Source organism: Malaclemys terrapin, chromosome 2 (genome assembly GCF_027887155.1).
Source record: "Malaclemys terrapin pileata isolate rMalTer1 chromosome 2, rMalTer1.hap1, whole genome shotgun sequence".
NCBI lineage: Eukaryota > Metazoa > Chordata > Testudines > Emydidae > Malaclemys > Malaclemys terrapin.
Genome location: NC_071506.1, coordinates 222,724,525 through 222,749,807, shown reverse-complemented (window position 1 = coordinate 222,749,807; position 25,283 = coordinate 222,724,525). Strand labels below are relative to the sequence as shown.

Below are 25,283 nucleotides of genomic sequence, written 5' to 3'. Positions count from 1 at the left end.
ATGTGATCAGAATATCAAAATAATATGGCAGCACTGTTCAGCTTCTTCCCACAGGTTCACAGCTACTTAGGAGCTGGCATAAAGGAAAAGACCACTGGGCCATTAAGATCCATAGCCAACCTGACAGTACGGATTGGCCATTCTTTTGTGCCTACGTATGCAGTGCTATCCCATTACTTATATTACAGTAGCACCCAAAAATGTGTTTAGTGTTGTATAAACAAAAGGCAAATCCCTACTCTGAAAAAATTACAGGTTACCTCCCGCTCCCCCCAATTCACATACAAAAGGTAGATGAAAGGGGACAATATAAAACAAAGTGGTCAAGGCTGTGTTTGGACATATTGTGATAGTTTTGTGTCTATATAGAGGTGTGTGTTTTATAACTATTCCCAGTTACTTAGCCATTAATTGGCTAATTTCTGAAGTTGGTCTTGTAGAGAATTTGAAGGCAGGAAGGTAATGAGCTTGGTGGACCTGCTCAAGGAGAATCTGTGCCTAATGTGTAGCCTGGAAGAACAAAATGCAGAGGTAGTTATAGGAGATGCAGACAGAGGGCATCATGGCTGGTATCTGTGCCAGAGCAGTGTTTGTATTTGTGTACTGGGGGCACAATAAGAGCCCAGAGTTCCGGTTGGGTAGACAGAGAAAAGATTGAATCTTAGCAACATTGTGGTGTAAGCAGAAGCAAGATTTGGAAACAGCCCAGATGTGAAGGGGAAAGGAAAAGGAGTCTGCCGAGATACCCATGTTACTTGGGTTCCTATACTGCCAGAGTCATTCATAAATCTCCAATTTGGCCATGGCCATAGCTACCCATGACAAAGGACAAAAGTCAAAGGAGGAGAGCCAAGATTTCTCAAAAATGACTATTAATTTTGGGTCCTGAACATGAGACACTTGAAAAGAGCCTAATTTTCAGAAAAAGCTTCCATCCTCTGGAGATCAGGCCTGATCTAAAATTGGGGACCCAAAAATGGTAGTACCTACCACATCAAGTCAGTTTTGAAAAGCTTAGACAGAATAAACTTCACCAAAAATCAGTGTTTTGTATTTTGGGTGCAAATTCCACATATGGTATAACAGCGAAGAGCCTTTGACCTTGGCAAACAAAGCCCAAGCCAGAGTCAACTACTGTAAACCCATTCTAGTTCCCCACCTTTTATTTTGAATTTATTTTTTTTTTTTTTTACACAAGAAAAAAAGAACCCTCATGACTTCTTGGGGAATATAAACTCTCACCCAGAGTTCAGCCTCTGGTCATTTGTGTTGGTGCACTGTAGTTAAACTTTGTGATTCTTGGTAATTTTTGTTCAACTTTTATCAGAGGTGGGTGTACAGCTATAGGCAAAAGTCTCAAGTCATGAATTTTAATAATGATGGTGCTTAAGATAAAAATCTAGCTTCATAATTTTAATGAAGGGAGGATAAGAGTTAGGGAGATAATCCACACAAGCAGAATTCTCAGAGGTACAGCGTAACCAGGAAATATACCTTTGTTAAAGGGTGTGGGAGTGTATGTGAGAGAATTCTAACTCTATTCATACAATTCTGAGTTTTGAAGTAAAAAATTTTGGGTGGAGGGAAGCGGAAAACGACAGAGGAAAAAAAACAAAGGGCCAGATCTTAAGCCATACCCACGAGAACAGATTTATTGATTTTAATGAGATTACGCATGTAAGGATTGCTTTGTACAGTCCACACACAACAGTCTGTGGGTGACAATTTCGTTTGTCAAATGCAGCATCACTCTAAAGCAGTGGTTCCCAAAGTGGGGTTTGCAGAACTTTACAGGGATTCATCAGAAAAATTTCACTAATGGTGGCCAGAGGACCCCGGGCATTGGAGGCAGCAGGTGGGGCCCGGTTGCAGGGCAGACAGCCCGAGCCTCAGGGAGAGCGGGACAGGACAGTTTGGGCTGGCAGCTGGAGCCTTGCCCCCGTCAGCGGGGGAGCCTGCAGTCCGAACCCCAGCGCTCCGCGCGGGGCTGGCAGCCCAAGCCCTACCCCCGTCAGCGGGGAAGCCAGCAGTGATTCAGGACTTCCAAGAGCTATGCAGAGCAAAGCAAGCGCATCCATCACACTGAGGAAATTTAAACGTAAATCCCTGGAAATATTCATTTTTAGGAGGGGGTTCATGAGATTTCACAACTTAGTGAAAGGGGTTCGCGGGCTGTTAAAGTTTGGGAACCACTGCTCTAAAGTCAGTTCCCCTGAGCCAACGGCTCATTAGGCTGCTGTGGTTAAGGCATATCATCCTGTTCCCTCTTCTTAGCAAGGCACATGTATTTGAGCAGTTGAATGGTCCATTGATAAAACAGAATTCAGACTAGCCTTGCTGATAATCCCAGAAGGCTTCTGGGTAAAGCATGTTGTAATAATCATGTACCACTAATCTGTACATTGAGAAATTATACTAGCAAGACACAGTCTGCAATGTTCTTTTCTGGAAAGAATTGCTTAATTTGTGGCAGGGTGTGCCAGAGCTGAGCGCCAGCACCTCTGGGCTTGGCACTTCATAGCCTGGGCACCTCTGGGCTTGCCACATCAGTTATGAAAGTAAAAAAATTTCTTAAACCCCGGCACCTCATTCATTACAAATTAAGCATTTAATTTAAAAGTCTCCATACAGACTATGAACTTTCGAAATAGGTTTGACTCAAACATAATTTAGTCTTGAGAAAAGAGCACTGAGGTGGGGATCTGATTAAAAAAAAAACAGTCTTCAAATATGTTAAGGGCTGTTATAGAGAGGCCTGTGATCGACTGTTCTCCATGTCCACTGAAGGTAGGACAAGAAGTAATGGTCTTAATCTGCAACTAGGGAGATTTAGGTTAGATATCAGGAAAAACTTTCTAACTATATGGGTAGTTAAGGAGTAGAAAATCCCATGCCTGCCAGTGTGAGTCTAGGTTTACTTGGTCCTGCCTCTCACAGGTGGCTGGACTGAACGACTTCGAGGTCCCTTTCAGCCCTACATGTCTGTGATTCTAGAAGTTTGAAAAAGAGCATCCACGGGCAAGCTTGTTTAATCTGTTGTATATAAATGTGGAACGTTCTATTTCATGCCATTTCAATGAGTCATTAACCATAGCAACCTATTCTTTAAACACATTTGCATGCCTTTTTTTTTTTTTAAATTACACACACACACACTTTTTGGAATAAGACCGTATCCTTGTAATCAGTGGGCCTGATTTGATGCTCATGTATACTAACGCACCCATAAAGCCCTTTTACATGATCAGAGTGGTTAAAAGGGGCCTTTGTGAAAATGAGATTTAGGCCAGATGGGTGCAACTCAAAAAAAATCTGTGGACACATTAACAGTTGGCAACAGCAGTTCAAGTTATACTGGGAGTTTGACACTGGAAAACATAATTGCAACTATACATACAAAATAATGGAGTCTAAATTAACTGTTACTATTCAAGGAAGTTTGTGATCATCATGGACAGTTCTCTGAAAATATCTGCTCAATGTGCAGAGACTGTCAAAAAAGCTCACAGACTGTTAGGAGCCATTAGGAAAGGGATAGATAAGACAGAAAACATGACACTATATAAATACATGGTATGCCCACACCATGAATACTGCGTACAATTCTGATAACCCCATCTCAAAACAGATATTAGAATTTTAAAAAGTACAGAGAAGTGCAACAAAAATGATTAGGGGAATGGAACAGCTTTTATACGAGGAGAGATTTTAAAAAAACGGACTGTTCATCTTAGAAAAGGGACAACTAAGGGGGGATATGGTAAAGGTGTATCCAGTCATGAAAGGTGCAGAGTAAGTGAATAAGGGAGTTTTATTTACCCTTCACATAACACAAGAAACAGGGGTCACCCAATGAAATTAATAGGCAGCAGGCTTAAAACAAACAAAAGGAAGTACTTCTTCACAAAACCTGTGGAATTCATTGCCATGGGATGTTGTGAAGGCCCAAAAAAAGGATCACTGATTCAATAAAGAACTGGATAAGTTCATGGATGATAGGTCCATCAGTGGCTATTAGCCAAGATGGTCAGGGACACAACCCCATGCAATCTGGGTGTCCCAAACTCTCTGCTGCCAGAAGCTGGGACTGGATGACACAGGATGGATCACTTGATAATTGCTCTGGCTGTTCATTCCCTCAAGCATCTGGGACCAGCCACTGTCAGAAAAACAGGATACTGGGCTAGGTGGACCTTTGGTCTGACCCAGTATGGCCATTCTTATGTTCATATTAGTGGCTCACTGCAATTCTAAACTCATATAAAGATTAAAAAAAATTATTTAACAGCATTAAGAGCAGAGGCAGCTTAGACCCAAAAATGGCAAACTCACAAAGAACATTAGTTAAAGAGAATACCATGCTAAGGAACAAAACAGACACAAGCTGCTTCCTCCAACCATAAGCTGCAATGGATCATGAGAAGAGGTTGGTGAGGGTTGTTTTGATGTTTTTTTTTTCTTTTTAGTGCCTTTTTAAAAATAGGAAAAAGTTAGCAATGCATTTAAATCAATAGGCTTCTTTCGGGGACCGATGGCCTGCCCTAAGTGACCTAGTTTTCAACCTAGGAACATTTCAAATTAGGTAATTGTCAGCCATCCTATAAATTACTGTCCTTTTTCTCTGGGGGGCGGGATGGAGGACCCACACAGGCCAAGGCAACAGACCATCTTGAGATAAAATTATCACACCTTGAAGAGTTAAGAGCAGAAACATTTGCTAGTACAGATTTCAGCTGCATTCAGTAAGACCGTCTCACAGTTCTTAGGGAGCAGCAAAAACTGAAAAGCACCATTAACTGAAATATCACAGATGTTACCTTTCAGACAACAAGCATGTGACCTAAGTCAATACTCTTCTTTGCAGTGTGGGGAAAATCTTGTCTCAACTGGTTCAAATCAGATCATCATAGAAATTACCAGGTTACTGATAAGATACTGATTAGATGTAGTGAATCAAAAGTGTGGCTAAACAATAAAGAACTCCAAAGAAGATTCAGAGGACAGTGTGGTATAGAAAAAGCATGGACTCCCCAACTCTCTATAGTGTGGAAGGATCATATATGCAATATGCTGTTTCTGCCATTAATCAATATTTATGAACTCCTAACAAGAAAGGTGATGCTTACAAGGCAACCTAGATTCTAAACAGTAATTAAACATCACCTAGGTCTTCCTTGTAAAGTGATTGTAAATCTGAATTATTTACATGCACTTTGGAATTAAAAGGACAGCAAAGCCTTTGTAAAATAAATTTTATAAATTCTAATAGTTATTCAACAAAAGAATCTTTGTAATTACTGCTTAAGTATGGTACACAGATACAAATAAATTATTCATTAAATACAACTCACATCTGGGTTTTATTATACTCTGTAAAATATACAGGAATCTTGATGTACTGAAAGAGTGCAGGTAAATACAGTATTCAAGCAATCACTATTTCTATGTACATGCTCATTAATTCTTCAAAAAACCCACAAAATTATCAAATAGATCAAAATACTGTCCTGTTTTTCCACACTTTATGTTCAGAAAACCAGCTGATAATTTACAATGGCATTAAGGTTTCCAGTTTCACAATACAAAAAGGATAAAAGGTAATTGGGATTCAGTTTATTTGTATTTTACCTGGACATGCAAGAATCCCTTGCATGTGCGTAAGTAATTTAACTTTAAAAGTAATAGTTATAGTTAAAGCAGAACCCAATAAACTAAATACTCATTTAACAGACAAACTTCAGTCTTCCATTTTTCAGGCGCTTTTTTTTTTTTTTTTTAAACAGTAGTCTGTTATAAATAAAAAGACTGAGGGCAGGTTTGTACTATACTACAGGGGCCTGCATCTTCTATTGATTTTTTAAATAGAGAACACCACAGATATTTCTTCCCGAAGACCCAACATTGTACCTTTTGATAACAGGGAAACTTTCTTTTAAATTCACCTTCCCCCCCACTCAGAACTCCAGGATTTAAAAGAAATACAATATGGAGGCACAGACTTAATCTCACTTACAAACTTTATGATGTAAATAAGTGGGTGAATTGTTGATAATCCATTCTCTAAGAACTTTCAGCCACAACAGGGTGTCAGGAGATTACATTTAAAATTTTATGCAGTTTCATTTTCTCAGTAAATTACCCTTCATGTATTTAAATAAAAATATCTCAATTTAAAACCCAGAAGTTAAAAATCTAAAACTGTGCAACAATTACTGCTTCCCTCCCACCCCTCCCCTTGTTTATTACACTGTACATGTAACACCCTGACTGTACCTTGTTAGCTGGTTTTTTTTAAGCTTTATAAAAGTATGACAAGTTCATTTTTGTTTAATCTAAAAGAAAAAACAAAACTGAAAGATACATCTGCTTTCTTTCATGGTACATTTAATAGTGTCGGAAGGCTTTTAGATTATAAAAAAAAAAAACCAACATTTAAAACCAAATCTAAGCTTCATTCCCAGAAATAATTAAGGTTTGGTTAAGACAACATCTCATTTAACCTATTCCAGTTTCCACAAAAAGGTATTTAATTAAAAAAATCTTTATTTGGTCCTTTGGCAATTTGCTGCACACACAATGCCTACTGTACCAAACTCATTTATTGCCTTCAAAATGGTTTTAGTTTTATTGATTATAGTTAAATCAAATGTCCTTTTTGTTGTACAATAGTGTTGTTCATTTACATAGACTAGGGTGCAGAGTCTGGAGAAGTTACTCCTGGCACCACAAACAAAATGGTAATGTACAATTAAATAAAACAGTTTTGACATTCTTAATTTTTTTTGCTGTAGATTCCAAGTATTTTTCAAGAATTTATGCTTCTTTTGCAAAACCTGCTCTTTAAAATCCTCCTAGTGTCACACACAGATCTTTCATATGCACCCACAATTAAAAAAAACCCAAATCTTCTCGTAGGTCTGTCCTCTTGTAATCAAACACGGACTGCTTTTTTTTCCAAAAGCACAATTCTGACCTTCAGATGACTGGGCTCACTCTTCAGACCTCCAGATGAAGCTTCTTAATAGGTCTCAGAATCTGAGTCATTAAGCTCATCCTCTTCTGTATATGGGTAGCCATCTTCCCTGCCAATGTTGTTGAAACTACAATAAGAGCTATGTTCACTCCTCATGATTGGCAAGGAGTCAAACGTGACAGTTTTTGAGGTGCTGGTGTAATGATTAATGGCATTGAATGTAAGGGAAGGTAAAGTGCTGCTTGATGAAACAGGCATCATCGTGGCCAAAATGAGAGCTAGACAATCAGCCACGTCCTTATTGGGAGCACAGGCCAAAGCTGGTGTGTAACCTAGAAATCAAAATAAAATCAAAACCTTTGTTTAAAAAATAGAAAGTGTACAAATTCTTCAAGAGCTTTCAATCAGACAGCTGTAAAAACGTTTAAATTGCTTAGTTCTGTTTAAAAAGGAACATAAAATTAAACAATTTAAAATTACAATATCATTTATTCTTGTAAAGTTTTGCTGTTACAAAAGTATTACAATGTTTACCTGCTGATTATAGTCTCTCTCTCTCTCTCTCTCCACACACACACACACACACCCTTAGCTAAACAGGTTACAATATACCATACAGGCAGCAGGGCTGATGATCAGGAAGAAAGATAAAACCCTGGGAAATCAGAAGATTTGGGAGGGTAGAATTTGATAGATTAGGCAAAGTTAGGAATTTTGGGGTCAGGGAGAAAAACTGGGATTTCAAGCAGCCAGGAAGTTAACTGAATGAAGACAGGTAATTCTTGTTCCAGTTAACTAAATGCAACCAATAATTAATTTTGCAGGAAATCTATAGGTATTTTAAATAGCCATTATAAAAAACAATTGCAAACATGTAAAGCTCCAGGATAAGGAATATCTGCACAGCTGTTCATTTCAGAGTAAGCAGTCTTACCGAAATATTTGCCCCAAGGCAAGTTGGCAAAACATAAGGGTGACCAGTGAAAGTGAGATGTTAAACAATTTTTGTACTGGTATAATTTAAGCAATCTATGTTTTGTTACTAAATAGCAATATAAAATAAGGAGATATGAAAGAGATAAACTAAGAAATCCACAAAATATTGAAGAAATGTCAACTGCATTAGTGGGTTAGAACTTGCAGTCTTCTTGCTTCAACTCAGTACTATTTCAAACAGCACTACGTTGCACACTCAAGGTTCCCTAGTGTGCTGTACCAGCAGGGTCTACATGGACCAATAAATGCGCCACACTTTAGTATGCTTTAGAATTTAAACCCCATAGTGTGCATTACCCCACCATGTAGATTATGACTTTAAGGAGTGTGGAGCTACAATTTTGGTCCCAAGTCAGCAGTATCTCAATGAATGGAACTTCTTGTGGATATAGCACCCACAAGGCACTTTGTTTTCGGTTTTTATTTTAAGATTTCCTAGGAATTTATTAGTGTTTATCAAAAAAAAAAAAAACAAAAAAAAAAACAAGTGAAAATTGATTCATGGAGGACAGGTCCATCAATCGCATTGTGGATAAAAATTGGATTTAAATTTTTTTTTTTTTTAAATTGGATTTTTTTTATAAAGTGCATTTTGAGGAAAAAACCTATCATAGCTCAAAGATATTTTATCATGGAATAGGGGTTATAAATTCTAATTCTATAGCATGAGACAATATATTAATGTAATGTTTAAGAAAAGTTTTGTAAATAAGTTCCAATAGTTCATGGATTATGGACCCAATCTTATGGAGTTCCACGGGCTTCTGTATAGATTATTTAGGTTAATCTTTCTATCTTCCCAATGAGACTCAGTCTAGAAGATACCATCACAGATGCTTAGTTTTGCAGTTCTCAAACTGTGGATTTGTGTTTCCAGAGATAACATGCTTGTTAACAGCAAAAATGTTTTTAAATAAACAATATATAGAGGTGAGAAGTGACAGACCTCAATCCTATTGTCCCTCTGCAAATTTGTGTACACAGAGACAATCCCTTACCTCTCTCTAAAAGTACAGTTTCAAAAAGTTAAATGAATAGAAGATTGTTGGGGGTGGAATAGATCTGGACAAGGAGAAGAAGTCTGGAGATAAATGTGAGAAGGGAGGGACAGGCAGTAGAAACAAAAGTGAAACTGTTTAAGCAGCATATTCCAGAAGTCTTGAGGTCTTTCTGGGTGCAGCCTTCATTGATTTGAGATCTACCATGCCATTTTCTCACTAGAAGGGAAAACTTATAATGGCAGCAGGCCGTAAAAGAGGCCCCATTTGGGAATATTTTAAGGAAGTTCCTCTACCTGTGGGTAAGACAGGCATGCATACAAAGTGTTTCATCTGAAAATTTTTCAAAATAAATCACTTTAAAAATGTACAGTGTGTACCTTCTAAAAATGAAACCTACATCTGTCTCTGAGTTGTGAAGAATATGTAATAAGGTTCTAACAGCCAACAAGAATGCACTTTTACAAATCCATGATTAAATCGAGGCTTCCTGGCTAGTGATTTAAATCATGATTTAAATCAAATCCACCCTGCTTCCCTATCTCTATTGGAAACGCCTCACCTAATGCATCCTAGGATTGCATTAGCCTTTTTCATGACAGCATCGCACTGGTGGCTCATAGTCATCCTGTGATTGACCAATACACCCAGGTCTTTCCCCTCCTCTATTGCTTCCAACTAGTAAATCTCCAGTTTATAGCAAATATTTGTTAGTCCCTAAGCGCATGACTTGCACTATTACATTTCATTCAATTTCTATTACTCCACTTTTCAAGGTCATCCAGATCTTGTGTGATACTCTGGTCCTCCTCTGTATTGGCAGTACCTCCCAACTTTGTGTCATCTGCAAATTTTATTAGCATACTCCCACTTTTTGTGCCAAGATCATTAATGCAAATGTTAAATAAGATTGGGCCCAAGAGCAATCCTCCAGGAACTCCAGTAGCAACTACCCTTCAGCCAGATAGTTCTCCTTTCGATATGACATGTTGTAGTCTCCCCATTTAATCGTTTCCTTACCCAACTTTGGATTAATCCCCGTCTTCTCCAATTTAACTAACAATTTCCAGACCTAAGTGGAACAATATCTGATGCTTTGCTGAAATCAAGGTAGATTAGGTCTACTATATTTCCTTTTTCTAAAACATTGGTTATCTTCTCAAAGATCAGGTTGGTCTGGCAAAATCTACCTTTTGTAAACCATGTTTTAGGTTATCCCAGTTACTGTTTACCTCCATGTATTTAATTACTCTCTCTTTCAAAATGTGCTCTAAGACCTTGTGTACAATTGAAGTCAATCTAACAGACCTGTAGTTGCCTGGGTCAGGTTTTTTCCTTTCTTATATTAGCAATTTTTCAGTCATCTAGGCTATGACCCCCTAGTTTGAAAATTAATTAAAAAAATCTTGCTATTGGATTTGCAATTTCATATGCCAACTCCTTTAATATTCTTGGAAGATGATTATCTGGGGCATCTGATTGTTATTGTGATTTTGCCTCCCAGTGCTACCTATTTAACAGGCGAGACTCGTTAATACACGGTACAGGAACTTGCTATGTAGCGCTATAGATTTGCTCACTAACTCACTGACATAGAAATCGACAGGAAGTGCGGAGCGGAAACGTGTTGTGTGTCTTTACCGCCAACGGGGGGTGGGGGGAAGAGGAGGAAGGGGCAGCAACGTTAAAGCTTTAAGGACGGTCCTTTGCCATGGCAGTGCTTTAACGTTGCTGACCATCCCCGTCGGCGGCTCTGCTGGTAGGGACCCTACTAGCAGTGCTACCGACGGGGAAGGCAAAAAGGGCAGAGACGTTAAATGCTGCTGTGGCAGCACTTTAAGGATGGTCCTTTGCTGTGGCAGCACTGGGCTGCCAACGGGGTGGGGTGGTGGAAGGGCGCAGCAATGTTAAAGCGCTGCCCGGCAAAGGACCCTGCAGTGCTTTAAGGTCCCTGCCCCTTTTGCCCCCCCTCAGCCATCGACAGGCGGGGCGCCAAAGGGAGCAACTGCCCCGGGGCTGGCGATTTAAAAGGGCCCGGGGCTCCAGACACCACTACCGCAGCAGCGCCTTTAAAGCGCCACGGGAACCCGGGCAGCGTGGACCAGGCGGCCTGGAAGGGCTGGCTGAGGGATGCTGACCCCCTAGCCCCGCCCCTTCTGCCCGAGGCCCTGCCCCGACATCCGCGTGTAAACAGGTCCATACTGTAACAAGGTGTCAAAGAGGCAATTTTTATTTCATCAGCATATATTCTACGTGCTAAGGAATTGTTTTTGTTGTAAAAGTAGATCCAGTTGCTCAAGCTTTTTAAGGAAACCTCAACAATTGTTATTGTCTGTTCAACTGGTGTTGTACGTTAGGTAACTGCACAGACAACTAACAACTTGTCACATAAAATAATATTGTATTTACATGGGACAATATTAAGGAAGAACAGCAAATGGGGGGGAAGAAGAGCTTGTATTAAAATTATTATTTATTTGCTGAGTATAGACATTGTGCTTGACACTGTACAGAACAGAGTAAGACAGTTCCTGCCCCAAGGAGCATTCAATCCAAGAAAAAAAATCAGATAATTAGAGTTCAAAAAGCACCAGCTGACCATGTGACAGGGATGTTCAACAGTGCAGCAGTTTTTTTTTTTTAGCGTTTACAACAAATCATAGCATCTGCAGGTTAAAGTGAACAATGACAGTCTTTACAGGAGATGTGCATTTTGAGGAGGATTCAAAGGAAAGGGCTTTTAGAGACTGCTGTACTGGGATGAAGAGGGCATTTCAGGCAGACAGGGCAGAACAGAAGAAGGCTCACTATTGATACTCAATGCACAGAACTCCAGATAACATTTATCAATGCTGCAGATCTCTTGTGAAGGTGACAAGTAAAACAGATTTGTTTAAACTGACCATGTGTGTCACTATTTCTACTATTTGTGCGCTATCGTGAAATTAATGCAAAGAAGAAATACAATTGCTTTTTATTGTTGAAATTTTTAAGACATGCTACTTGTTAATGACCTGTTGACCAGTGTTATCTGGAACATGACATTCCAGATTAAATGCTGAAAAAATAAAACTACAGGCCAGTCTGAAGATTAAACAAATTATTTACATTTAATAATTACTCTAAAAGTACTATTTATAATCGGGATTGAGCGTCTGTCTCGCACCAGCTGGGAGAGATCTCTAACACATTCTGTGTTTAAATATACCTAAAAGATGAGATGACTGCTTGTCTCAAGAAGGGATAATGGACATCTGTGCCCTCAACCACCAGTTCTTATATAGCACTTTTCAGCCATACATCTCTAAGTGCTTTACAAAGGTGGCAAATATCATTACCCACATTTTACAGATACGGAAACTGAGGCACCGGGAGGTGACATCACCCAGCAAATCACCAGTGGCAGGCAGAGGAATAGAACTCAGTCCAGTGCTCGGCAACACTGCCTCCCCTTAGAGATTTTAAAAGCTCCAGTACTATAAGTGAAGACAGAGCTGAATACAATAAGCTCAACGAATACTAATAAAAGTGAACAAAAGAAGATTCCTCCCACTCTGAGGGGAAGAAGACATTAGTCATATTCTACTCATCAATAAAAAGGATTATTGAGAGAGGATTGAGAGAGAGCTACCATGCCTCAAGCATACCCATAGAGGCATCCTAAACAAATTTAAACAGAGCATGGGAAGAGCTGACACATAACCAGGTTTTGCAGCACTGACATGACAATGAATCATTGTAGAAAATACAGAGTCCAGAAAATGATGTTTAGCAGAAGTAGAAAACTCATGTAGATGCTCTGTACACCTGAAGTCTGAGACTGGCTGCTATCACTCGTATACTATTGATCAAAGGCACCTTTTATATGACAAGTTAAAGGCAGTTTAGCTAAAGTTATGTAGTCTTGTGAACAATTTTTGAAGGTTTTCTTAGACCAAAACTTACTTAATGTTCTGGTGCCAAATGAAGGAAAAAAACTTGATAAACTTATGGCTGGGTAGCACTTGCCTGATTTAATAAAATTCAATAAAGCTTTTCAAATTTACTTGGTGACAAAGAGCTTCACAAAGACAGACAGCAGAGGAAAATTACTGAATGATTGAAGTGGTAACAGATGGAATTTAGGATTAATTTCCACCATGACTCTTACCTAAAACTTAATACAATCAGTTATATCAAGTGAATTTAATCCTAAGAGATTAAATTGAAGCTAGGAATAAAAGTTTAAAATTAAAACACGAGGTCACAAGAATCTAGTGGCTCAGAAAGAGGTTTTATCAGCTAAAGATATTAATTGCCTATGATACTGGAGGTTATTACGAAGAAGATTTTTAACAGAGTTTTAAATGCAGCAATTCTCTCATAAATTGGAACGTGGAGGGCTAAACTGAAGTTGATCTATCTTTTCCATAGTCATAAAAAGCCAAATTTCTATTAAATTAACACAGGGAAGATACCTGTAACCTAGACAGGCCAACATAGAAGATATTCCAGCAGTTTTTGCATGAATTCCATGTAATGATCCACTTACACTGATAAACAGTCACCATGCCAAGAATTCTAGATCTCACGCCTGCAAAGGTTTTTGTTGTTCCCATGACACACCTTTTGTACTAAGGTAAAGAAAAGGCTGCAGTAGTAATGAATGCTTTCTGTTTTCTCCTTCCCACTAAGCCTATCATGACTTCCATTTTCCTGAACTGGATTTACCAATCCCTTATAAAAGGATAAGACAGACTTGAAACTTGTGCTCTGTTAACTAAAAGCATCATCATTTTGCTATCTCAGATCCTAAGTTGACATGGCCATGCCAAAGAAAAAGCCAGATTGTATTCATAATGGACATCCAGGGCTGCTGAAAAAAAAAGAAATTAAACTGTCGCTATAAAGAAAAACCAGAAACCCAAATGATAATTAAATTAGATAAAAGCAACAGGTCCTTTCAATTTGAAATTAAAAATTCAAGTTAAAAAAGTTCACTTACTACACTTTCTTTTGAGTCCCTCTGACAATTCTGTGATTTTTACTAAAATGTTTCTTTCTCCTCTGTTGCAGTGTGAAACAAACACACAAAAACAGGGGGACTGACTGACTACATAGGGGAAACAGTGAAACTGATCAGACAAATAGTTCTGTCAAATTCACAAGCTACACAAACTAAAAAAATCCCCCCCAAAATATTTTGCCCTTCTAATCTCTCATCATTTTAGAGAACTACTGATGTGGCAACCACTACCTATGATAAATAATGTTTCAGATAGATTAAGCAGTGAAATATCAGAAACATAATGGGAAGTTACAAGAGAAAGAGAAAAAGCGTAAAAAGTGACTGGAACAATAAATTTCACAGGCATTTCTGCTGAAAAAAACAGCAACCACTCAATCACTTTCCTTGCTAGGAAATAAAACAGCACAAGGACTACAGAGCTTTTCAGATAGGAGAAAAGGAAGTGACAGTTGATGGAGTTAAATTCCATTATGCCCCTACAAAGTGCACGATTTCACCTTTGAGATGAGGCAGTAATGTTTTCTTGCTTCTATGTACTGCAAAGCTCTTACAAGCCAGAAGCGTGAGACCCAAAAACTGGGATCTGTGGCACATACTTACTTTTAGAAATGTATACTCAAAAGATTTTAGTGCATGTCTATTAAACCCAAGTCACTAATGTCCAAAAGTAAGAGTATACTCTAATACTGTGCTCTTATGATTGTTTCCAATATTGCTAAAACAATTGTATTTACACCTAATATAATCAGACTGCAATGTGGAATCAACTATTTGCGTTTGATAACCTGCATTAATGTTCCAAACATAATCAGGCTCTTCCATTTCTCCTGCTTTGCTAACCTGACCCAGCATCCACATGTCCCATTCTTAGAAGAAGGCATTCCATCATATAACCAGTATAAAACTTAAGAAAGTTTACCACTTTCCAAACCAGGAGCATAAACTACTGTTCCTTACTAGAAAACAAGGTAAATTTTATTCTTACCATTTTCATCTACAGCAAGTACACTTGCTCCCTTGCCTAAAAGTTCTTGAACTACAACTGTTAATCCATTTCGAGCAGCAACATGCAGAGGTCTGTGAAGACAAACAAACCTGGTTATAGACTAAGCCTCCAAACAAGATACGAAATAATATTTTAGGAATGAAGTGCCCATCTATATTGACAACCACACTATGTATATATCCTTTATTTCTTCTGTTCCTTAACTTCTTACAGAATGTAAAAATTAAAGAAAAATAAAATTATTTTCCTTTATTTAAAAGTAAAAAAAGGAAAAATTTAAAGCTGCATACTCATTCCTCTCAACAGCAAAGAACATTTCTGCAACAAAAAGTATGTACTAGTAAAACTAGTTCCTTTTTATGACATGACATTGTGAGGGAATAACTCTTAATCTGGCATGCCTTATTATAATAAAAATATTAAAAAGAACTTGTTAAAAGGGTGGCAACAAATGTTCCCCTTTCCACTTTAGGATTATTATAGCAGCTAGTTGTGTCCATAATTAAAATAACTAATCTTTCACTGCAATCTGAAAGTAGACTGCAGCACATCGGAGGAATTATGCAGGTCACTGGCAATAGTCTTTTATTAGAGTACCACTAGCAGGATGCTAATCATAGTCTATTATATAAAATAGTTGAAATCAATGTTCCCTCTAATTTTTTACATCCATGTGCAGAATTAATTTTGTTATGTTCACCAATATGGAGGTTGGGAGGTATGGGGTGGGACCGAGGGGTTTGGAGTGTGGAGAGGGGCTCAGGGCTGGGGCAGAGGGTTGGGGTTCAGGCCCTACCACTTGAATTCAAGTGGTTTGCATGTGAGGTGCTGAGTCAGCATACCTTGGTTATGTAGAGTGGGATATTTTTCAAAAGCGGTCAGCATTGGCTTAACTCTGGTCCCACTGAAGTTCTCCCATTGACTCCAGTGAAGGAGAGGTAAGCAAACACTAAGCGCTTCTGGAAATCCCATCCAGAAACTTTAATCTTTACTTCCTCAAATGCAGGTCTACTAACACAAATGGGAGTAATTATAATTTTAAAAACTCTGTCATACCTCCCACACTGAAGCTGATCATTTAAAAAAAAAAACAAACAAAAAGAAAACAAACACTGGTGTTTGCTTTTTAAGTCTTTAAAGATATCTGTATAGAAGTTCATAATATTTGCTGTTACTTTAAACTAGCTTATCCTACCAAATCTTTCTTCTTCTATTTGAAAACACAGCTGCGTGCTATCACCTGCTCTTCCAAATGAAGCTACATTTTATCAAAGGTTCTCTGTTAATTGGGCATTCATATTTTTGATGTCAGGATGTGCTCAGGGACAGAACATTGCTGACGTAAAACCAGCAGAGGGAGCTAAATTACTTTTCAGGGTAGTGTAAACCTGGCAATAGGTTTTTACTACAGCTGGTCAAAATTTTGCACACAAAAATTTGGAACTCCTTTTCTCTCGAAATTTTGACAAACAGGAATAAAATTGTGCAGAAATTCTCAGTTTCTCCCCTCCCCATCCCCAAATGTTTTTTTACTGGCTTGTTGCATGCCTTTGGTCCGTGATGGTATATGGAATTTTGCTTAATTATTTAATAGAAATCTTTAAGACCGAGTACATTCCCAACCAAATTTAAGGTACCACAGATTTTTGTGCTATACTATTTGATGATATTGTTTGTTATAGTTGAAAGCTTTGCATTAGAAGTAGTCATTTAAAGTACACATACTCTCTGTGCTGGTAAAAAGTGGCAATAGTAGATGCAATTAAACTGCAGCCAGTGATACAAAACCATATAAACCTTGCTGAGTACACTCTTTTGCACTTCCAGTTCTTTTCTTTGTAATTAGTGATTTTAAATTGGTTAAAAGATTAGAACCTTTAGTAACCCCAGTACCCTTTCCCAGGATTGTGGTAGTCTTAAGAGCCAAGTTTTAACCTGACTTACTTACTGTGAAACTAGTTAAAGTGAATGCATTGCAGCAGGGGGGAAAGCACCTCTCCCCCGCCACAGCCTCTGTATGCCCCAAGTAACTTGCTCCCCACCCTACTCCCTACCTCTGCGCGGCCTTTGGTACCCTGAGCTTAGAGGGAATTTAGGTTGAAATACTAATGCCTTTCTTTTAGATTGGTTTCTGAAAGCCAGAAGTTAATCTAAGATCTCCAACTGTCTCTGCAGATAAAATAATTTCCTCACAATACAAGGCACGAAGTGGCAAAAAGAACACAGTACAATGATTTCATTATTTACTCAAAACCTTCAACTATTAGATGTAACTTTAAATTTTCAAGGCACATCCATCAGGCAAAGCGGACAGATTTACCTCAAACATTATAAATGCATCCTCTTTTAAAGCATCAGTCGAAGAGGAATGGTAATCTAAATTTATCTAATTGATTTTAAAAAGAAACCACAACAGGGCACACAGTATACCCAATAACTTTGGTAGATCACTTAGTTCTATATTGACTTTCATTTATTATGAAGTTTGTAAAAATCCCCAAATTAATCTCACCACACAGAAATAAAGCTCATAGTGTGCGGGCAGAAGGGAAAGAAGAGGTTACACACTTTGTGCAGTAACTGTGGTTCTTCATGTGTCCGCTGAGGGATGGCTCCACTTCACATGCACATGCACCTCTCGAGCCCTTGGTTGGAGATTTTCAGTTAGTGTCCATCTGGCCCACACATATGCCTTAATGCTTCCTCATGTTTAATACCGAGGCTGTATAGGGATGCCTGGGGGATGGGGAAGGGGGGGGTGTCAACGGGAGGGAGGGACATAACATTAAGGTATACCATCCATTTTATGACCTCTATGACCCAGTTGTCTGTAGTGATCCATCTCCCAGCATGCTAGAACTAGGCAAGGTGGTCTCTAAAGGCAGGAGGTGGGCTAATGGATGCAGCTGTAAATCAAGAGGTGCAGGAGGATGTGAACCCTCGACCAACCCATCAAACCTGTTGCTTTGGAGATGACTGGGTGATCATGGAGGACGGTTGGGAGGCCCTCTCTCTCCGAAATCTCTGTCTCTTTCTGCGGGGGGTGTGGTGGGGGGAATGTTAGTGGACCTACGAACCCAAAAAACTGAATAGGATGCGGGCAGTCTGGGACATACTAAACCCTGTCTTATTTGTAGGTGTACATATACCCAAGGATTATAAAGTAGCCCTAGACTCCTTTAGAGTATGCAAGGACTCATCTGTGGTTTCCAAGAGCAGCTTACAACTATTGAATGGGAGGTCCTTCCACGGTGTTCTCTATTTCTCAGAAATCCCAAGGGATGGAGCCAAGATGCCCTGCATACCACCACCAACACTATGGAGATGGACCTGACAACAGTGTGGGCTGAACGGACATTGCTAACTGAAAATCTCCAATCAAGGGCTTGAGAGACATATGTGCACCTGAAGAGGAGCATTTATAGGGACACTACTTGAAGAAGAATTGCACCTATTGTCTGTAGCTCAAAATATTAAAGTTAAAGAAGTAAGAAGCATTTAACACCATGAATAAACTGAAATCCATTTGAAAAAGTTATTTACAATTTGGGCCTACTTCTGCCAGCATTCACCCTGCTAAAAAAATTGTACATAATTTGTGATGCACTTGGTTTAAGAACTCAGTATAATGGACTGTAAAATAAGCTTCCATACCAGTAAAATATTTTAAACATTAAAATTATTCAGGTTTTGTGCAGCTCAGTGCATGACACTTCTTGCCAGTGAGTAAAAAGTCACTGATTTTCCCTGGAGATCACATGAGCTGTATGGTTGATTCAGGTTGTTTGGAAGAAGTTAGAAGAGACTGTCTCCACCCTCCTTAGTGTGTCCCCATTCTCTTTATCTTCTTTTGTTCCCCCTTTTGTCTCCCAGCTTGTTTTCTCTCCAACTCTTTCTGCCTCTCATTAGCCATGCACCAGGGCAACCAGCCACTGCCTCAGCTACATTCTTCTTCTTGCTTAGTGTGTTCCATGCTGCTTAAGATCCAATATGGTGAGCAGCAAGAAGGGAGCCTAGCTGTCTAATTCCCAAATCAAAGCAGCCCCTAATTGACAGAAGGTGATACTGTAAGGAAATCCCTTGAGCAACAATTGAAAGAGAGATTCCAACAGGGGAGCAGGAACAAGACAGGGTTGCTAATGCTAAAACATCCAAGAGTCATTTAGCAGCCCTGATAAATTTTTATGTTTTCCTCTGATTGTTAAGGCCTAATTAAAAGATTTTAGAAATCCGTGTGGGTAAGTGTTCTAGGCTGCCAATATCACTTTTTAAGAGAAAATAAAAACAGAAGAATCAGTTATTAAAATCTTCCATCCCAGTTCCAAATAAATACATTTCACAGTTTTATAGTACGAAATGCTTCTTACATTTGAATTTCCCTATAACTGGGCTCAAAAAATAGAGTTCCGAGATAAAAGTTTTTAGACGTAATGTTAGCTAGAAAACATTGTTTTCCGATTGCCACATTGTTTTAATAAAAGTAAACAAAAAGTACTCTCCAGCTAGCATTTTCATAATTAGTTAACTCACCTGCTTTTTTTTTTTTTAAAACTGCAAATCAGACATTTGTAACAATCATTGGAATTAACTATTTAATTTTTAATAGAAAAAGCTGAATAGTGTTTATAAAGAATTAACACCACAAGACTACTGTCCTCCAGATCATCTCAGGATTAGTGTCATTCCTGGTAGAATTCTTTGAGCCATGATGACTTAAGATTTTTCCAGCATCCCTTTCTCTTATTCAGATGGAAACCTGAACACTTAAAAATGTTTATATAATTATTAGCTTTACTAACAGCAGAAATATATTGAAAATCCAACTGTAAAATATTGTTCAGTGGCCATACATACGTTTGCAAGGCTGCATTGGTGGCATTGATGAGGTTTCTATCCGTAATTTTCTCCAGTATTAACAAGGCACTAGTTTCATGACCCTAAATATACAGGAAACATGTTTGTCAGATAACACACTCATTGAAGAAATTGTTTTGTATGTCTTTTTGAAATAGTTTCTGGAGATTTTACAGAGTTTGACAAAGATCATATTTTAAAAAATAGTTTTTCATTAACAAACAAACATGCAAAAAAGAGCTCAAATAGAAACTGACACACCTTGCTGCAAGCCAAATGGAGTGCTGTGTTTTTACTGCTATCTTGCAAGGTCAGATCAGCCTTAGCACTGCTAACCAGCACCTCTGAAGGAAATAAAACTTTGCATTAACTAAAAAGCGTGTTTCTAAAGGAATTATCTATTTTCCACTTTATAAAATGAAGATTAAAACCTAAAATAATACACTTTTAATAAACGTGTGAATGCATAACATGTTATTTTAAAACAACATCTATAGTAGAATATTACTGTACATTATTAAAAGTTAAAGTAGAAGATATTTAAGCTCTCTCTTTACCAACGGTGTTAGTTTGCCCATTTTCAGCAGCCATCATTAGAGGAGTCTTTCCAGAAGAATCTACAGCATTTACTTGAGCATTGTGACTGAGTAGAAGCTGTAAACACTCCACATGATCTGTAAAAGCTGCTGCATGAAGGGGGGTTCTAAAAGAAATCAAGAGGAAATGGGCTTACATTCAGGAAACGTACATAATGCTTTATTCACAGGTGCAAACTTTGGCTGTGATCCTGCAATTGTATCACTATGGGCAGTCACTACCATAAAAATATACTAAGGCCATTATTGTTAGAGTGGTCACAGTTGCTATTATAAGATCATTTTTCAGTTTTTAAAAATAATTGGCCTCAAATTTAAAATGAATATTTAGCAACCAGTAAGCCCATAATATGGACAAGGATGACTTAGAAAAATAAAATGGACAAAATACTAAAATATGGTTAATAGGCATAAAGATTTATATTGTACAAATTTTTATACAATTATAAAAATGCCCAAACTCTCCTACACAATAAAAAACCAATTCAGCTTTATTAACATAATACATGGTTTTTAAAAATCCCCAACAACATTTTCAGTATATAACCAAAAAATGCGTTTATACAGAAAAGAAAACAAATATGCGAAATAAGTTTAAAAAACATTAAGGTTATGACACAAAAGCAAGGAGATTACTGTTTGCAGTGCACTGTTTCCTAAGTGCAGTTATTATATTCCTACCTTCCTTTTGCATCTGTTGTATTTACAATGCCAGCACCCAATGTATCGATTAACATTTCAGCAGCACCTTCATTGTCATTTATGCTATTAAAAAATTAAACAGACTGTTACTTAGAGAATGATTGAGCTTTTGTTAAATATTGTAATGAAATCTTTTACAGTAATCTTGAACTTCCTTACACAGCACAATGCAATGGGCTGAAAGAATTTCCTTCCATTTTCTGGAAAACTTCCTGTTCCAAAAGAAGCTCTACACAGCTGTCATGACCTAAAAGTTTTAAAATCAGATATTAAAAACAAAACAAACAACACACACAGCTAAGGTAAATTAAATGACATTTCATTTGAAAGTCTTAAATGCACACTTGAATTACTTAAGATGTGGCCATATCTGGGGATTAACAAAAACGGTGCATTTTCAGGAGTCTAGAAGCCACAAGTACAATCAGAATACTACACTCAGTACTGCAGGAGTTTATGAACTTTGAAGTCATGATGCATTGGCTGGGGCACATGAAGAATGTTTAGCTAATTTAGTTATTATAATATAGTAGCGGGGGGAGGGATAGCTCAGTGGTTTGAGCATTGGCCTGCTAAACCCAGGGTTGTGAGTTCAATCCTTGAGGGGGCCACTTGGGGATCTGGGGCAAAATCAGTACTTGGTCCTGCTAGTGAAAGCAGGGGGCTGGACTCGATGACCTTTCAAGGTCCCTTCCAGTTCTAGAAAATGGGATATCTCCATTTTTTTTTTTTTTTTTTTTTTTTTTTTTTTTTACAGTTCATTCAATAGACTAGTCACTTAGTTCAGTTGGAAGATTTTCTTCCACTGTACTCCTTTCTCTAGTGGAAAGAGATTTTTTGGGGGTTGCTTTTCCCCCCCACTGAACTGCTGAATAATGTGGAGTCACAAATTGAGTACATCCACAACATGGGCTGAAAGATAATCACGACCCAAACTTTAAAATAATTTAAACAGTAAAATTATAAACAAATATGTTCTTGCTTCTATATTATTCACTATAATGAATTATCCCAGTATATATTCCCTGTATACACAGTGATATTTATTCTAACATTTAAAGTCCTCTCTTCGGTGTAAGCTCCTTTTATATAAATACAGCAAGAAAACATCTGCCTCTTGTTTGACTTTGGTAATTGCCTTCTCTCCTGAACTATTTGCTCATATGTTGCCGGGACAATGGTCTCTCCTGCATCCTCACTCAACTGAAAAAACTTTAGAAAGGGACATCGTTCTAGTGGAGTTTTTCCTGGAGTTTGGTCATAAATAATGCCACTGAAACTGATGTGGATGACAATGCTGATAAGCCTGTGCGTGTCATATTGGAAATTCTCTCACTGATTCTTCAGACAAATACCAGTGTAGCCAAGAATAAATTATATTTAGAATACAGAGGTGAAATGTAAGTACAAATTAATGTTGTAACACAGGGCCTACAGCCTCAGGCTTGTAAAATATTTATCTTAGTCAAACAAGGCCTCAGGCCTAAAGACTGGTTAGTTACTCATGTCAGCCAATGACTGACCCTATATCATAAGATGAAACAGTCAACTGCTGAAATGTAGGAAATATACATGGCAATGTACCAGTTAAAGCCGGTCTGAGTATTTTGGGGATTTTTCAAACAAAGCGTCAGCGAAGTCCTAACCACCAGCATGGTAACCGAGAGACGTACATGTTAACAAGTATAAGGGGAACTAACAAGTTAGCCTAAGAAAACTGGGTCACACCAAAGGTAGTAGGATGTGGAAGTTCAAATAAGGAAAAGAGGTTGAAGCCTTCATCAATATGTATGAACCAAGTGGGTGTCAGCGAAACACGTTACAAAAGATTAATCTAGGCCTGCGTGCGTGAGGAGATCCCAGGCTGACCACCCCTGGTGCTGATGATAATGATGGTGAGAATGACAACATTGAGGATGACGACTGACACTTTGGGTTTCTCCACAAGGGATGGTGTAAGTAAAGCAAATGCTAGATGTTCCGTATTGTTCTCTCTCTCCTTTACCAGACTGCTGTGTGTATATTGTTGTTTGGTTGGCCAATACAAAGTAATTATTACAAAAAGACTTTGTTGTCCCTGTTGTGCACCATGGTCCCTCTTCTATTGATAACCTCTCCTCTGCACTTGATTTTGGAGCTGAACTCTCACAGATTGGGTATAAACCCTCAGACTGGAGTGGGTAATTATTTAAAATAACCTGTAACTACAGATAAGGCTACACCAAACAGCTTAGTTTTCTCCACTCAAGCACAACTACAATTTTCATCTTCCTATTTACTGTTAATCAGAGCTTTCCAATCACATAACAAAAGCAAAGGAAAACATTAAACATTTTCAGGATCTGCCTCAATTTGTAGAAGGATATTTTGTTCCTTGACTTGTTTCCTGCATCAAAGATATTATAAACCAATGTTTGTCAATTACTGCACCATAAAAAGAAAGTTTTTAAAGATTCTAAATAAAGAAGCCAATCTTGGATGCCATAGCATTGTGTTTCTAGAGTTTAGTACTGCATGTTCAAGGATATCCTGGAAAGGATCCTTATCACTGGCAAAGACAAAAAGAAAGATATATAAAATCTAGCCCACATTAGTTATTGGCCAAAACAAAAAATATGCTTACACTTGTCCCCAAATCATCATCAGATCCATTACTTAACCACAAATTAAAAAAAAAAAAAGCTTTGAAATCTTACAACCAAACATGTTTAATTTGCTTATTGTCAATCACGTATTAGTACATAGCAGACTGTATATACTAAGAAAGCTATTGTTCAAATAGACTGCAGAGTTCACTACAAGATCAAAGCTCACATTCTAACCCAAATGCCCACCCTGGAGAAGCACGTTTAACTCAACCCATTTCATTTGTTTCCACTGCTGTTGTCACCTCTCTTTTTTAGCGACTAAGCTCCCACAGAAGTAAGAGCATGGGCACATAGTAGTCAGTCAAAATTCAACTCCAATGCACTTTTTGCAAAATACACCAAGGAAAATGTATTTATTACTTCTTGCTTCAACAGCTTGACAAAAACAGTCTCAGAGTTAGTAATCCTACCTAAATTTTTCCTCCTCCATATAAAACTCCTTGGATTTTTTTTTTATATTTGTACTAAAAGATTTGCCTAGTAAGACAGATTTTAACTAAATTTCTTAGAATTTTTTTGTCTACAGCCATCTCTGCAATTTTGACAACTTTAAAGAAACTGCAGTTTAGAAAGTTGCATTTTTTTATTTTTCAAGATACAGATAACGAGACTGCATACATCATGAACAGATGTAAAACAGAGTATGCAGAAATGGAAGGTAAACTTCCTTCTCTCTAAAACTTAAGTGTTGACTAATTTGATTTTTTTAAAATTAGACAAACTTATAAACAATGCATATTACTTTATTTTTTGCAGGAAGTAGTTCTAGCTAGACTAGCGATTGCATGTTCTCATCTCATAGTAATTTGACATGAAACTAAAGGCTAGATGGTTATGGAATGAAAACATCCAATTTTTCTGTTGCACTGTGACACTGTGGTCAAATTCACAGTGGATCACTCATCAATAAGGCTGTGAGTTTATTACGGAGGTCACGGATTCTGTGACCTCCATGACTTCTGCAGCCTGCTGGTGTGCTTGGCCCGAGGCCTGGACACACCTTCGCCTAGGAGCTGAGCGAGGGGGATGTCGCCACTTCCAGGGAGCACTACAGGTAAGCAACCTCCCAGAACCTGCCTCACCTGTCCTGTGCCCCAACTCCCTGCCCCCTCCCACACCCAAACTCTTCTGCTGTTGCTGGGGGGGTGGGTGGAGACAGGTACCTCCCCCCACCCCAAGCACCAACAGGGGTCCCGGGCCGCGCCTCCCCTCTCCCCAGCACCAGTGGGGTTCCTGGGTCACATGCCCCACCAGCACTAGTGGGGGTCCCGGGCCACATGCCCCAGCACCCGGGCCGCCCCCCCAACATCCACAGCACCCCCAGGCAGCTCTCCCTCCCCCAAGTTTCAGTGAGGGATATATAGTAAAAGTCATGGACAGGTCACGGGCCGTGAATTTTTGTTTACTGCCCGTGACCTGTCCGTGACTTTTACTAAAAATACCCACAACTAAAACATAGCCTTACTCATCAACCATTCACAAATTTAATTTTGCACATCTGG

The 25,283-nt window shown here is 38.4% G+C and overlaps 1 protein-coding gene across 5 annotated transcripts in view; it reads right to left on the bottom strand.

Annotated features, from left to right (window-relative positions):
- Positions 1–5,341: 5,341 nt before the first annotated feature.
- The window catches only part of ANKRD28 (ankyrin repeat domain 28), a 205,414-nt gene continuing 185,472 nt past the window's right edge, over positions 5,342–25,283 (bottom strand). For all 5 annotated transcript variants that reach the window (XM_054020034.1, XM_054020036.1, XM_054020037.1 and 2 more), the window contains 7 exons: positions 21,293–21,380; positions 21,113–21,196; positions 20,393–20,538; positions 20,097–20,179; positions 19,836–19,918; positions 14,961–15,052; positions 5,342–7,305 (listed from right to left, as the gene is read on the bottom strand). In XM_054020034.1, coding sequence (XP_053876009.1) covers positions 7,019–7,305; positions 14,961–15,052; positions 19,836–19,918; positions 20,097–20,179; positions 20,393–20,538; positions 21,113–21,196; positions 21,293–21,380 — 863 coding nt within the window. In that variant the 3' untranslated portion in view covers positions 5,342–7,018. The remainder of the gene's footprint in view (positions 7,306–14,960; positions 15,053–19,835; positions 19,919–20,096; positions 20,180–20,392; positions 20,539–21,112; positions 21,197–21,292; positions 21,381–25,283) is intronic.